The sequence below is a fragment of the Bos javanicus genome, chromosome 16 (genome assembly GCF_032452875.1).
Source record: "Bos javanicus breed banteng chromosome 16, ARS-OSU_banteng_1.0, whole genome shotgun sequence".
NCBI classification, from domain to species: domain Eukaryota; kingdom Metazoa; phylum Chordata; class Mammalia; order Artiodactyla; family Bovidae; genus Bos; species Bos javanicus.
In genome coordinates, this window is record NC_083883.1 from 31,398,360 (window position 1) to 31,414,539 (window position 16,180).

The 16,180-nt window shown below is 37.9% G+C and overlaps 1 protein-coding gene across 3 annotated transcripts in view; it reads right to left on the reverse strand.

Moving 5' to 3' along the window:
• Positions 1 to 1,113: 1,113 nt before the first annotated feature.
• CNST (consortin, connexin sorting protein) overlaps positions 1,114 to 16,180 on the reverse strand; it is a 98,535-nt gene continuing 83,468 nt past the window's right edge. For all 3 annotated transcript variants that reach the window (XM_061382441.1, XM_061382442.1, XM_061382443.1), the window contains 2 exons: positions 5,602 to 5,737; positions 1,114 to 3,972 (listed from right to left, as the gene is read on the reverse strand). In XM_061382441.1, the coding sequence (XP_061238425.1) occupies positions 3,767 to 3,972; positions 5,602 to 5,737 (342 nt within the window). In that variant the 3' untranslated portion in view covers positions 1,114 to 3,766. The remainder of the gene's footprint in view (positions 3,973 to 5,601; positions 5,738 to 16,180) is intronic.

Below are 16,180 nucleotides of genomic sequence, written 5' to 3' on the forward strand. Positions count from 1 at the left end.
AGGTAAGAGACTGAGTTTAGGACTTAACTCTTCTTAGGACTGCGAAGAAGAGATGCCTAGTAGCCTCCACCAAGAGAGACTGAAATGCTACCAGAATTCCTCAAAATTCTTTAGCACATAAGGCTCACTAATTTATCCTTGAGGTTATTAAAATATCAGCTGGCACCAGAATTTGTACCATAAACCTTAGATCACTCTTACTCTTTTTGAAGATGGAAGCAACATGATAGAAGTGAATGTATAATGGATTCTGGAAGTACAAGGCCTGATTTTAGGGATGTATGCTTACTGATCTAAGCACCAAATGAATAAGTGTGCAAAATCTACGTACACTTCATAAGTAAGCATGCAAGTGTACTGAAAATGTTAGTTGGTCAGTTGTGTTCAACTCTTTGTGACCCCATGGGCTGTAGTCCACCAGGCTCCTCTGTCCATGGAATTTTCCAGGCAAGAATACTCGAGTTGGTTGTCATTTCCTTCTCCAGAGGATCTTTCTGACAGAGATTGAACCCACATCTCCTGCATTGGCAGGCGGATTCTTTACCACTGCGCCACAAGGGTAAGTTAATATCAACTGAGCCCACAGAAATGAATAGAATTATACAGGTCACGTTAGTGGGAACACAAGCATTTAGTCTCTCTCTGGATTGGGGTTAAATGCCACAAAGTCAGCTTCAGCAATACAGGTACTAGGTAAAAGATTTCTTTGTTCTTTTCCCAATCTTCCCTCTTCATTTCTCAATTCCTATCCCTTTCTCCACCTTACGATTTCAGCAAGACCCAATTCACATCTGTCCTTTCAAAACAAAGCCTACCTCCAAATTTTAAATCCTCTTAGCATAATACACAAATTCACAGCTCAATATAGTAAACCTCCCAGGGAGATTTGATTTTTAAATCTGAAGGAATGAATTTTTACAGTGAATTTCAGTGGCTGTTTCAGGCAGATGCGGAGATGTTTTAGAAGCACAGGAGCATTATGTAGGAACCTATTAGACTACCCAAAGTAACCTACTTGTGGGGCCAGACCAACTTCTGAAATTACTTTACTTTCACTTTAAATAAAGCGGTTTTTCTCAGTACCCAAGAGGTTCAAATAAACTCTCTGAGACATTTTGTTGGTGTAGATTTTAAATTACAAGCTTGATCTGTTACCCCCAAATACAGTTTTTAAGGAAGATTAGTTACAAATCGTTGTCAGTACTTTCCAATGACAGGAAAAAATTACATGATAGTCAAACTGGATGAATTCTTTATGTGAGAGATAACAATTCTCTCATCACCAGATGGAATTACTCCAATTCATGCAATAAATGACCATTACATTTTAAAAAGCTGCCCTAGTTTTTCTAGGTGAGATTTCATGCCTATTTTAAATCAAGACATCAGTATGCTCTTGAGCTCAGCTCCCTCTCCACGGGACGCAGTGAGGACAAGCGTGGCTTTCCTGAGATGCAGCTGCCTCCAGGGACCAAGGCGTCATCTCAGATCTTTCCCCTCAGTGTGAAGGCACCTGGGAAATCTTCAGTTTCGGAAGCAATGGCCCTGGTGGCCAATGTAATACTACAGAGTATTTAGAACTTCAATAGTGATCGAAAAAAGGAACAGGAAGGAAATTTTGACTTATCTTGACATAAAACTGGCAGAAATCAGCATTGCCAAATTTCTGTAGCTAGAAATCATGAGGGTAAAACAGAAGAGGTTCGTCTATGTTGGGGATACCCACACAGTAGACTCTGTGAATGTCTCTTACAGAACCACATAAGATAGTACCATCAACATTTTATATATTTACATACAAGTTGAATACAAATTCTTAAAATTTATAATAGAACATTAAAATAATCTTCTAATAAAATCAGCCTTAAGTATAAGGAATCTAGATTTCAGTATCTTGTACACTTCTAAATAAATATCTTTGATCTATAATCCTTGAAAATATTATAGTTTATGGTGGCATGATAGAGACAAGTCAAACAGTATTGTAAGTAAAAATAAAACATCAATTTAAAAATAAGCCTAAAAACACACTGAGTTGAAATTATAGAAAATCAAAACACTAAGTATACAGTAATTAAATATCAGGTATAACCAAATGCGTGCTAAATGACACAATTTCAACTTCTATAAAAAGCCCTTTTAAAAATCATAAGTCTAAATAAATAAGCTGAAACACGAAGGGATGTACTGTACCAGCCAGTAACAACTAGTAAGAAAATTCTCTTTTTCTTTCAAATGATTCTAACTGAAAAACATGAAATAATGATCATTGCTAAAAAACTATAATTCATGTGTTTTGTTTCTTTTAGAATGCTATCAATGAGATAAAAAGGTTAAAGAAAGGCTTCCTAATTGTTAGATCACTGTACTTTAGAAAAGAAAAACTGACAGATTTAAATAAAAATCAGACATTTGTCTATTTAAGATATGATTGGATTTTCATCTAATGACCCCATATTAGGTCTGAATTAAGCCCATGATATGAATGCATATTCAAGCATCTGAGTGTCTGATCTGTTAATACTGAATTATATATGATGATTTAATTTCATTCATTAAAGTATTAGTTTATTTTACCTAAGACCAGAATCAAAACATCTAGAGCAGGAACTAATATCTTATTTACCTTTGTAGAAGGGGTCTTAGATTCTCAGAACATAATAGGTGCTCACTAGGTCTTACTGAATTGAGCTGAATCCGGCATTCATTACAGGAAGCACTGAATCCATGATGAAACTGGTTGCCTGAGACTCAGGGGAAGCTATTCAGTTTTATCTCTAGGCCTGTGATGAACTTCTGGCTAGTTAACCAAGTTAACTGTCACTGTATCTGTCACAGTTTCTCAATTCAGGGCCAAGACTTCTATAATTCATCTGTTCCACAGTTATGCCTTCTTGAAAGTTTTGTGCCTGCACATTTATAGTCATGTTGAAAGGATAATCTTTGTTATTCTATGTTGGGTTTTTGCTTATGGTAACTGTCTGAAACACACACACACACACACACACAAAACCATTTTGCAAGTGGAAAACAGAATCTGGAAAGAGTGCACAAAGCCTAAATTATATAGCTCCCAACGTGAACTAAAAAAGACACTGAAACCATAAGGAAACTCCTTTTCATTACACACAAACTTATTGCGGGATGGCTGGAAGCAACGTCTTTGGACCAACAATCGTAAATCAAGAGTGTCCTTTAACCATTAGCTTAGTGAAGTGAAGTGAAGTCGCTCAGCCGCGTCCGACTCTTTGCGACTGTAGCCTACCGGGCTTCTCCGTCCATCGGATTTTCCAGGCAAGGGTACTGGAGTGGGTTGCTATTTCCTTCTCCAGGAGATCTTCCCGACCCAGGGATTGAACCCGGGTCTCCTGCATTGTAGGCAGACGCTTTACCATCTGAGCCACCAGGGAAGTCAACCATTAGCTTGAAGGTAGCCAAAAGTGGTTTGGCTCCAACACTGCCCTGTCTAATTCTGCTCAGTGCAGCTCACTACACTGGGAGGCAGTGAGGAGGAGGTGGACACGCTGTCCAAAGACCATGCCTTCCACCCACAGTGCTCAGATCAGTATCGCTTCATGGTGTGATTATTCTGAGAGTTCCTCTGGATTGCCATTTACAGTTGCTGTTTCTGATGTTTGTTGTTCCTCTGGGGAGCGGGGTGGGGGAGGTGAGGGCGCATGTTACGGAACTCCTGAAATAAAAGCTGCTGAGAAAGGTTCACTCTTTGATTCTCACTGCCAGCATGCCTGTCCCTCTTGAATGCTTGCTAGGAGAGGTAGATCCAGTGTTTAAGTTCTGCTATTCCCTGTAGTAACTTAGTGTAATAGAAGTCCACGTTGTCTGCGAAGTCTGTACAAACGGGTGACCCCATGTCACCAAAAGTGCAGTATAACGCAGTTCCTCCCACACTAAGCAAAACCGTCACTATGCACAGCAAGACCAGTAAAATACAGGAGCCACCTCCAACTTCATCTGCAAACAGGAAAACAGAGGAAGGTTAAGCTGACACAAGAGTCAAATTCTAGTATATTGTCTCACCGGTTAAGATAACCAGATGTTTGTAATGTTAGTCCTCTAAGGATGGTCCCTGATATAAAGCTAGTGTATCAACAATGACTACGAACACCTGTTACCACAAAGATGCACACTTGTGGAACTTGTGAATGCTAAAGTTAAAACTAGTTCATTTATCCAACGGATGTAACCACTTCCATAAAAAAAGAAGAAGAAATCTGGCAGTACATCTCAAACACATGTGGTTAAGGATTTTTATAGAAACAGGATTATGTAATTGTATTCTCCTTTGACATATTTAGTTTAGTAGCTCTTCACAGTTAATAGACCTTAAGAGATTTAAGAGTTTATACTTAGTATACTTTTTATACATACAAATAAAAAGGACTGTATCATTTGTGCTGTGTTTCTTAAGTGTTTTGGGGGGTTTTGGTCAGTTCAATACTTTTATCATCTTTTCTGTTTTTGCCATGATTCCCACTCACCATCTTATCTTGGTTAGCAATCTATTTTATGTATTTTTTCAGCTATTTCTTTATCATATATTTATGTACAAACATTTAGATATAATTTATTTTAAAACACCTATTTTGTTTTATTTATCTACACGCACTGACACTGTTTAGAGCCGTGCTGTCCAACATGGAAGCCAAGAAGCGCAGGTGGCTACTGAGCACAAGTTATGACTTAGTCTAAGATGCAATGATTCCTAAGGGAACTAGGGACTGTCAGTTCTAAGTCCAGGGTTCCTCCTACTAAATTCAGTACCAATTGGTACAAACAAAGAACTGAGCACTTTATCTAGAGAAGACTGTGATAGTTACAAGCAAGGTTCAGAGGTAAAAATGAGCAGTGAGAACAGATTATTTCCATGGCTCATGCCAGCTTTATAGTTGTAAAAATTTAGAAACATCTACTGCCATCACTTTATGTCGTACTCAGAAATTGTGTCTACACACTGACATCATTATTTAATACTGCAGTTGCTTTATAAACATGAAAAGCACACTGAGAGATTCTAGGCCATGTTTCTACTCACTCTGATTTACCCAGGCCTTAGGTAAACTTAACAACAACTTTAAATACAAGCCCGGGAGGAAAAAAAAAAAAAACCAAACAACAGCAACAGTGTTAAACTACTGCTCTTGAGAGACACTTTTTTCCATAGAGTTGAGAAGAAATCACCAAAAAGAATATATTTGTAATTTATAAATATTTTCCACAACAATCAAGGAATATTGACTGCCACTGAAAACAAGACAAAAACAGCAGGCTCACTAAAAACAAAAAGTCAGAAAACAAAACACTAAACAAGAAACTGAAATGAGCTCTGAACACTGACAACTATCTGTGGGCCAGGCAGGCAAGGAGGTGAATTTTGCAACTGGTCACTTATTTGAGCAAACAGAATACTTAGGACTTACTTAAGAACTTATGATAGATCCCTTCTCTGTGTGCCTTTATATAATGCAACTAAGTCTACATATTCTTTACAAATCCTATTACCAAACATCTTACTGTACATTAATTCATTCTTTTGGCAAACACGGATCAAATCTGTGCCAGACACAGTGCTGAGCACGCTACCTTGATCTAGGCTGTCGTCTATTTCTTGGAACCTCACTCTTCGCTTGGATGGTTTCTGCTGCATCTGGGCAGGACGATCTCCTACAGTATCATTCCTCTTCTTCAATATAGAGACCAGTCCTTCAGCAGGAACAACCTGTCAGAAACGACAAGCACCGTCTGTTATATCGTGGTAAGACACCTCAGGGATATTTTACATGTAATGGTAAGAAGGCTCATTCAATTCAACAAGTGTTGGAATTCCTATTAGAGTTTTAACCATAGGAAAAAAAAAAAAACATAACAATTATCAAAATTTTACAAAATAATACTTCCACTTGTATTTAGATACTGCCAAATACACACTTCTCAAACACCGATTTCTAAAGCCTTGAATTGAATCCAGGGCCAGGCAGCGTGACACAGCATCATCGACTGGAAATCAGGCCTCCTTTAAAGCTCCCCTTACCTGTTATGTCATCTATAAAATGATTCCTTTCCGCCCCTCTTTGCTTAATCATGAGTGCTGGGTTTTGCTTTACAACAGAGGCTTTTTTTTCATTCATCAGCAACTTTTAAGAAATGAATATGTGAGGCTAAAAATATACCTGATATCAACTTTTTAACATCAAAATCAGTGTTGTCCTCAATTTCTCTGAGAAACTACACATTTACTAAGTAACGTTACAGTGCTCTAAACACTAAGAACTTCTCTTCTAGAATATCTCTCAGACCCAGTTTACTAGGCACGTATTACCCTGTAGTATGCATAGTGTGGCAAACTATGGCCAGTAGGCCAAAGGCCCACAGCCTAGCTTTGTAAATACAATTTAATTGGAACACAGCCAAGCTCACTCATCCACATATTGTATGTGTCTGCTACAAAGGGAAAACTAAATACAGGCCATAATGTCTAAAACATTCAATACTTGGCCTTCATAGAGTTTGGTATTATCTCTTTAGTCCCCCACCTCTACCCCTTTCTACGCTGTCTTTCTGGTTTTCACTTGGGATACCTCTCCTCTCCCTCCACCCCACCCTTTATTTAGGATCAATGACAAAACAGAAACCCTTGCCATTTTGGAATGAAAAGACTCCGAGGTGTAGGGAGGAACAGAAGAGAATTGGTTCGTAGAGCCAGGCTGGGAGACTAGAGGCCTTACCAAAGGCCCCCTAAGCAGTATGTTGGTTCACACAGGTTGACTTGAGGCTGCCTGCTTGGACACGCTGCAGGTGATGACACAGTTGGGCACTGTGTGCCTAACACTGTACATGTCAGTGATCTGCAGGTATCACCTCACTGTAAGCTGGCTACTTCCTGTAATGTCATTTATCTGATCAATGGTATAAAATACTTAATATGACTTGGAGTTCCAGCCAACCATCTCTGATAATAAATTATTTGGAGTTCCAGCCAACCATCTCTGATAATAAATTATACATAAATATTATAGATTCTATTAGTTCTTTTTATAACTCAAGGCTTTTAGGCTCAAATAACTCAATATTGTCTTCTACTGGGCTTCCCTGAACATGGGTCTATAGAAACCATTATCTCAAAAAAAAATCAATGTCAGTAATTTATTCTTTTTATAGAAAATATGTATTTCAGATGATGTATTTCTTTTGAGAAAGCTAAAGTACTTTAGTGACATTAAAATGATAAGTACAAATTATGTAAAGGAAGTTTTCAATCTTTCATCAGAAAGCAAAACATTAAAGAGAATCTTCATAAAACAAAGAAAAACTTCACAAGTATCATGCTGAAACTGGGTACTTAAGGGAGAAAAAGAAGTCCTAATACGTTTCTAAAGGGCAAGACATGGAAAATGGAAATTAACTTTTCATTGATTCATTTACTATCAATTTTCTCAATAAAATAGTATTTACCAAAAGTGATGTCACCTATCACAGGTGCTTTCAAATCGCTTTAACTACTTAGAATAAACAATTCTGTTAAGAATAGCTCTGAAGAAGACCCCCAGAATCGCATTACTATTAACTTATATCATTGTGATCTGAGTTTTGAATCTGTAAATTCAAGAAACAGACCCAACAGAAAATCTAAAGAACTGCAACTATGAGTAAATGGATGGTGAAAGGCCAAGAGAAACTCTCAGAATCATCTGGAAAGACACAGATGGTGCTTCTAAGACCTAGAAGCTATACTAGGTGCAGGAGCTGTTCGGCCCCCACTTTAGCTCCTGCCTGGCCTAATTTGGGGTGTTTGGCTCCAGAAGTCAAGTAGTTACGGGACACAAGCCTTTCCAAGTGGCCCCACCTTATTTACCATGGGTGGCAGTGAACTTTGGCAAATTTTTTAAAGAGGGAAGAAGAAAGAGTATGAGAAATTACAGTTATGTGGGATGAGCCAACATGCTGTCTTGACACCCTCCCCACTCAACCCTTAATTCCTAGCAAAAATCTAACCACAGGCTTTACTTTCTTTTCCTTTTTCTCTCCCACCAAGAACATGTTTCAGCAAGACAGTGTCTGAAGTGAAGGAATGTGCTGTTTTCCGTTATTTCCCTTCAGTCTTGCTCAGGGATCTTCTCCAGGGATCCTTTTTTAACTGCCCTCTGGTCCTACAGACTATAGGGATGGTGGGACCAAGTTTAGGCATAGGAGATGCAAGCCAAAAGGGAAACTCTTAGAAGACAGGTCTTCTCTGTTCTGCGAGGAGTTTTGAAAGGTCTTAGAACCTACCTCTAGCGTGGAAATTCCTACTTACCATGCCAAGGCAATTGAACAAAAAATTAAAGAAATGGCTTTGGTAGAGTTTAATTTTATGGTAGAAGGGCAAGTTAGTTAAAACAAGATCATGGTGTTAGTCTTGGGTCTCATTCAAAAGTTTGCCAAGTGTTTCCAAGTTTAGGGGACACAGAAATGTGTCTTCTTCAAACTACTTAAAAAAAATTTTTATGCTTCTATGCCTTTTAATTTTTTTATCATAATATCAAGATTAAAAGGTTAAGAAATTTTAAACCTCAAAAAACAAAGCTTTAAAAACTAAATTTAGGTAATTCTCTGGTGATCCAGTGGTTAGGACTCTGTGCTCTCACTGCTGAGGGACCGGGTTCAACCCCTGGTTCGGGGAACTAAGATCCCACAAGCTACATGGTACAGCAAAAAAAAGAAAAAGAGAGAAAATTAAACTAAATTTAGTTTCCCACTTCAATTACCAAATTCCTTTCCTACTGAAACAAAGTATACCAAGCCTTTACACTGATAACAAAAAGAATGTCTAAGCTGCAATTAGTGTAATTTTTACTGGTCTACACTATGAATTAGTGCAGAATTAAAAAAAAAAAATGAAATATCCACCTGACCTAGCTCTGCATGGGCTTCCCAAGTGGCATCAGTGGTAAAGAACTGGCCTGCCAATGCAGGAGATATAAGAGACACGAGTTCCATCCCTTTGTAGGGAAGATCCCCTACAAAGGAGGAGGGCATGGCAACCCACTCCAGTATTCTTGTCTGGAGAATCCCATGGACAGAGGAGCCCGGTGGGCTACAGTCCATAGGGCTGCACAGAGTTGGACACAACTGAAGCGAGTTAGCATGCATGGTGGTAGCTTTGTATTGTAAATAAATAGCTCTCCTGCACTTCCCCTCAAGTATCAATGATCATCACAAACAGCATTTTAAGAATGAACTGGTTATAAAAACAAGATTATTCTGCAACTCTGCTGGCACAAGAAATCATAATATGACAAGGAAAAAAACAGGCCTTGCTATTAAATCTGCCTCCTTAAAGGAGAAAATAGATATTAAATAATATTATTTTATTGACCTAGGCTTTGCTCAATCCAGAACCTTAAGGCTGGTAAATTTTGCTTGGTTTGGAACTAACTTGATAATTAATATTCATAAATCATATTACAAATAGCTTGAACGCCAGCAATCTCACTGTTGAAACACATGTCAAGTTTTCTGCTACTATTCTTCACTGAAGGAAAAAGTCATGGTTCTCTGTTTGGTCCTTTAGATCTGGGTTCCATAATAAGAACTGTAATTTAGTGAATCTCCACACTTTCTGTAAAGACATTTACATAATATGTCATACTTAAGTCCTATTTTACAGATGAAGAAGTCAAGCTGAGACAGATTAAATAACTTGCTTACATTTGTAGCACCAGTTATTGGCAGAGTTGAATACAAACACAAGATTAAACCTCCTGCCATGTCCTTAATGTGAAGAGATCTTATTTTCCATGATTACTAAAATTTTGCTTAGTGTCATTTGTTATATACTACAATTAAAGTGAGATGAACAGAACTTTCAAATAAACCTAATAAGTTTCTTTTGTCTTTCCAAAGCACTTTATACAACAAATCCTTATAAGTCACCTGAATTAAGAGATACTTAAATTAATGGCTAAATCTATCTAGAGACACTGGGGAGGAGATGGTTAGATGAAAGATCATTTGTGTCACTCAATTCATCTGGAAGTAGATTAATGTCATGGCTACTACTACAGCAAATTAACATAACAAGTCACAGCTGGAGCAACAGGAACTGCGGCTAAATGGAGGAAAGTCATCTTCTAGAAAGAACACAATGGTTATCTCCCCACACTGCTGCATCTTAGAACACGCTGCAATTCGGAGAGTGAAAAACAAATGATGATGAAGTACAGTGATACTGAATTTTTCCAAGATTAATTTAAAAAGGAAAAAAGTTTTTTAAAATAAAAATATGAGTTTTATAATGCACCTAAGTTTCTAAATTAGGCACTATCTCATATTTTTGTAATTACGTTTTATTTGTTTAAAGGGACAATAAGTATAAAATAGGAAAAGAAATGGGTAAGAATGTCAAGACACTATCCCACTTTTTAATCCCCAGTAAATCATTTTAAATGATTCCAAAGGTAGATTCCAAAACAGAACTCCTGATTCTCTTTCCCTCAAAACTGCTCCATTAGCAAATCTTGTTAGTTCCTCCTTCATAAAAATATATCTTCACCACATCCATTGCTACTGAGTCCTTCACTATATCTCACTTGAATAATTGAAATAACTAGATTGATCTCCTTTCTCTGGCCTCTGCCTCCACTTTTCTAGTCTCCGTAGAGCAGGCAAGAAACAAATAAAATCACATCTTCTGCTCAAAATCCATCTCAAGATGTTACCACTGATTAAGTTTAATTCCAGTGCCTTACCTTGGTCTACGAGGCCCTCAGGGAACTCGCTCAGCTTGTCTTCTCCACCTGAACGTCCACCGTTCTGTTCACTGTGCTCCAGCTTCGCTGGCCTTCCAGGTGGTCCCCTCCCTGTCCTCCCCTCCACCCTGGTTAGCCAGAGCCCATTCCTCCACCCTCCCCAGCACTTTGGTCTCTCTATACCCCTTCCTCCTGCTAAAATTTCTTCAGAGCCATTATCAATATATAAAATGGTACTGTTTATTTTTATATGAACTTAACTTATTATGTGTCTCTCCCTCTAGAGATTAAGTATCATGAGAGCAGGTTACTTGATCTGTATTCACTGGTATCTCCTTAGTTTCTAAATTATAGTAGGTACTCAATAAATATGCCAAAGAGCAAATGAATATACAGATGAGCAATTTATATAAAGCCCCTAGACTATACTTGCTCAAATAACATAGCCTTTCCCCTTAAAATAATTAAAACCAAATCTATCCTTAAAGGTGATTTATTTTTCTAAGTGAACTAGGTCAAAAAAAGAAAAGAGGAGCAGGGGAAGGCTTATTGTATGCAGGTGGCTGTTGGGCTTTGCAGAGAATACAAAAATGCATTCAACAGGATCCTCGCCCTTCAGGAGCTTGCAATTTAGTGAAGAGGGCAATATACAAACAGGTGTGTGTGTCCTTTAATAACGGGACAGGTAGACAGAACTTTGGGAGGAATGATGTTCAGGCCCCTCCCTCATCTGCAAGTCAAAGGGAAAAACATTATGGACTTTGGTGATCAAGAAACAATGGCAGCAGCTAGCATTTATTGAGTACTGCCCATGAGGGGCACTGTGCTTGGCACTCTATATGCTAAAAAGGCAGAGCTTAGACCTCGAGAGTGGACAAGAAATAAATGTGTGGGGAAAGAGTTTGTCACTCCAGAGCAGACTAAGACTAACACAGAAGGTGAAGACCAGAGGTGACAATATTCGAGTAATTCCTGGGAGGCAGCAGGGAGGCCAGGCTGACAACAGTAACAGTTTTAGAACAAAGGAACAGCAGGAGATGGTGTTGGAAAGGCAAAGTGGGCGAGATCACCATGTGTCTCGAACATCAAGCCATTACTATAGAGCCCTTATCCTGGAGCCAAATGGAGTCATGGGAAAAGACTGACAAGCAAACATTATTTTATAGCAGAGGTTTAAACTCACAGTCTATGTGTTAGATCCAGACCCTCAGGTGTGTTTGGTTGCACCTAGAGAATTTCAAAAAGCTATTCAGCTTTCTAGACAAGAAATGGGAACGTTCCCCCATCACCTATAACTGAGTCATTTCATTTACCCGTGTTGCCTGAGTGGCTGGGGAGCCTATCGAGACACGACTTTTTTTTTTTTTTGGAGACACGACTTTTATACAGTACTAAATATAAGACCATTTGAAGGGGGAGAAGATGATATGAGCAATGGGGAAACTTATTAAGTAGCTACTGCAAGAGTCCAGAAAGAGGCAGTAAAGATGTAAATTTAAAGAATGATTTAAATGGAAAAGAAAAGGAGCTGGGTCCGAGACATGACAAATAAGAGATGAAGTAAGTAATCAGAAAATTTAGAGGGCAGGATAAAAAAGAAAGGCAAAGATGAGACCATCTGGCACAGAGAAAGGATAGGTAATCCCTGGATAATCCTCTGGGGCTCATTAGACACATAAATCCTGGGGCAAGCATTTTCCATGCACCCTCTTACGTTATTAGAAGACTATATTTCCTCTATGGTGACGAAGCTGGGTTAACCCTGCTCCTCTTTTTTTGTGTGTGTGTGTGTGTAATAAAGTTTTATTAAAGTATAAAGGAGATAGAGAAAGCTTCTGACATAGGCATCAGAAGGGGGCAGAAAGAGTACCCGCTTGCTAGTGTTAACAATGAAGTTATATAATCCAAAGACTGTCTGGAGGTTGTAAAGACCTCATCAGACCTACTCCCATAATTTACATTTTAAGATAACACTGTCCTCAGGCAAGATACATCCTTGTAAAGACCAGGTCTACTCCCATAATTAACATTTTAAGATAACAGAAGGTTGAATCCAAAGACTGTCCTTAGGCAGGATACATTATTGTTATATAATCCTAAGGAATGTGGAGAAAGAAAAAAAGTTTGTCCTTTCTTCCTCCTTGAGAATTCCAGATTCCTCTCTCCTTGGGGACCCCTAGACTCCCTATCAACCTGCCTAGGAACTGACTCTCATTCCCCCTTTTCTTTTTAGGAGAATTATGTTGCCTAGGGAAAAGGGGCATCGTTCTCGTTCCATAACTACTACCAAGCTGACTGGGGCGTTGTCCCTAAATTGGTGAGGCAACATATTCTCCTAATCCTCATATTGAGGATATCTGATCCAGGGGGCCCAAATAGTAGCTGGAGGAAGCTACAGCAGTAGCAGGAGTTTGAGCAACCATTTGTAACTTGCTCCTCTTAAAATAGTCATTCAAAAAAACACCGTGATTGCTGTTTGTAAGATTCTCCTTTGTCTGAGATCCACGGAAGAGCTAATTATATGATTTCCTAAAATCCTGCTGCTTGATCCTAGCCTTGCATCTTACATTGGTAAGGGAATCCCACAGTGGTTACTTAATGTAACTTAATCCCCGATCCCACCCAAGAGACAGAGATGACTACTGCACAGAAGTCACTTAGATTAGTTTCTCTGGAGACAAACTCAACACCAATTCTGGGTTGTTACCTTCCTCCCCATCAGAAAGTTCTAGGTTATGTCCTTCCCTATTTTGGTTCCCATGAGACAGGTAGACCTAAAGCTAAGTAATGCTGCCGATATAGACACAGGACAAGGAACATGTGTTGCCCTCTTTCAGATTAAAAGTTTTTTTAAAGACCCAAGCAGTAGTAAAGGAGTAAAGAAATTATGATATTATTTCTAAAAACAAAAATCGCTTGAATCTGAAGCCTTTAGTTTTCTGAACATATGACATCTCTGCCAACAGATTACACATACATATGTTAAATGAAAAATGAATGGTTTACTTTCATATGGCATATCATGTTGCCAAAATCTGCTCATAAAGGGATCTCTGAATTACATACTATGATTATTTTCAATGTGAATAGATTAACTTTTGTAAAAATTAATCCAATACTTTATGTGATACTTATTTAGAAAACAAAACAACTCCCTCTTCTCCACATATGTAGCAGCCTACTATGGGCTGAGTGGACTTTTATTATCAATAGCAGTATGAGGCTGGTTCCTGATGCCTCCTTGAACTTGTATAGCATATTTCCTCCTAAGGTTCTGATGTTAGGAACAGCTAAAGAGTTTAAAGAGACGATAATGCAATCCTCCCAGGTTCCAGAACAAAGCAAGTCAATGATGTGTTAGCATTACTAGGTTGCTGGGTAAGAGGAGTTTGCATTCTGACATTAAAATGTCAGGGTATTATGGGTATTGAGAAAAAATTTCATCTTTTTCTAAAAACTAGGATAGTCAAATTCAGTAAACAGGTAGCACCTGCAGTCAGACAACTGTTAGACTGAGGCTTCACACATATAGCATCCTTCTCTGAATTTTTAATCACTGCATCTGTAATGTCATGGCACTCAGAAGTTACATAAAAATCACTGAATGGGGGGATAAGTGAGTGAATCGCTCTAACGTACAGACACTCCACATGTGATGAACTTTTTTCTTACGAATCTATGAAATGAACATCAATGTTTTTGATGCTTTTTGAAAACAGTAAAGAGGGGTAGAATGGGGAGGGAGGTGGAAGGGATGTTCAAGTGGGAGGGGACATGGGTAAACCTATGGCTGATTTCATGTTGATGTTTGGTAGAAATCAACACAATACTGTAAAGCAATTATCCTTCCATTAAAAACAAATTTTTTTAAAAGATTAAAAAAAATAGTAGATATGATACGTTTGATGACAGTGTGTCAGGTTCTAGGTTCTTTTTTTACATAAGAAAGAACAGCAATGCTTCGGATACTAAGCTATTATTTTACTTAGCAAAATTATTCTGGCTTTGAAAACATTTCCCAAACCTAGAAAAGTTTCATTTATACATATTTCTTTATTAATGAATTAAATTACTGTACATGTTTTTAGTTCTCTATGAGATTTTGTATAAATTATCTCATCTTAATGAAATAACGATGTTTAAAAAAAACAACAAACACTTCCACTGTGCTGGTAATGGCTATCAAGGCCAAGCTCCACTGAAGTCAAGGCTGAGCAATGCAGAAATGGCAAGAGAATGAAGGCAGAGAGAGATATGACAATGAGAGAACATACCATTATATTCTACCATAAACAGAGTGGTAGCAAGTGTGACAGGCTGTGAGGGGATTTGTGAGGGGCGGAGTCACTGACAAGAAATGATGAATTTGGGAGAGAAGGACTCACAAGGAGAGCACAGTTATGTGGAGGAACACAGGCTAGGAGCCTCAGTGGCTCCTGAGGGCAGGAAAAACATCCGTGAATATTATTTAGTTATTAAGAAATTATGTTCTGTATCCCGTTCACAAAAGTATGGACAAGTGTGGCAGCAGACAGCCCCTCAAATGCCACGAACTTCATCTAATTCCTCACTGTATCTTCATCACCTGACACATGGAAGACATCCTGAATGCAATTTCATTGAAAGCATGAAATAAACAGTGTTTGGATTAAAAAGAAGTTTGTGCTTAAAAGCAAACCCCCTATTACCTGAACATTTTACTTAGCTCAAAACTTCATTCTTAAGGCACTAAGGAAACAGTAAGCACACTGATTTTCAGTTTCAAAGTTTAAAAACTTTTCCTGACACAGTTAGGCAGATTTTATTAAAGTATATTTTTTAGGATGGAGAAGGAGTATTCAGAAACAGTCAGAAACAGTCTGTTTAGCATTATCATAGAAAAGTAAACTAGCTTTGTCAGTCATATGCAGCTTCTGGGGTTTTAAAAACAGTACAATTTAACAGACTAATAGACTTTTAGGAAAGGGGACCATTGTGCAATGCAAAAGGCCAACCTAGAGGCAGAGGTTTATAACAACAATAAAAAATATGACTGAGAAAAAAAAAAGCTCAAAAGCTTAATTAGATTTCATAGTGCCAATGAAATTGACAACTACAATGGGGTGGTGGGGGGAGGGAGGTGGGGGCGCAGAAAGAGAATCAGTAAAAAAAAAAAAGGAAAATTAAAAAAAAAATCCAGAAGAATCTATAGAACATGTCAAAACACGAGAATAATAAATGTTTTTCTTGAGTAAAAAAAAAAAAAAAAAGCTGCTTATAAGAGACCTTTATTTTTTTTAATTTTTTTAAAAATTTTATTTTATTTTTAAACTTTACATAATTGTATAAGAGACCTTTAATATAAATATATAAAAGAGTAAAAGTTAAAAAAATGGAAAAATATACCAAAGATATACTGGAAAAAAAAAAAAAGTAATTTCACAAGAAGGATGATT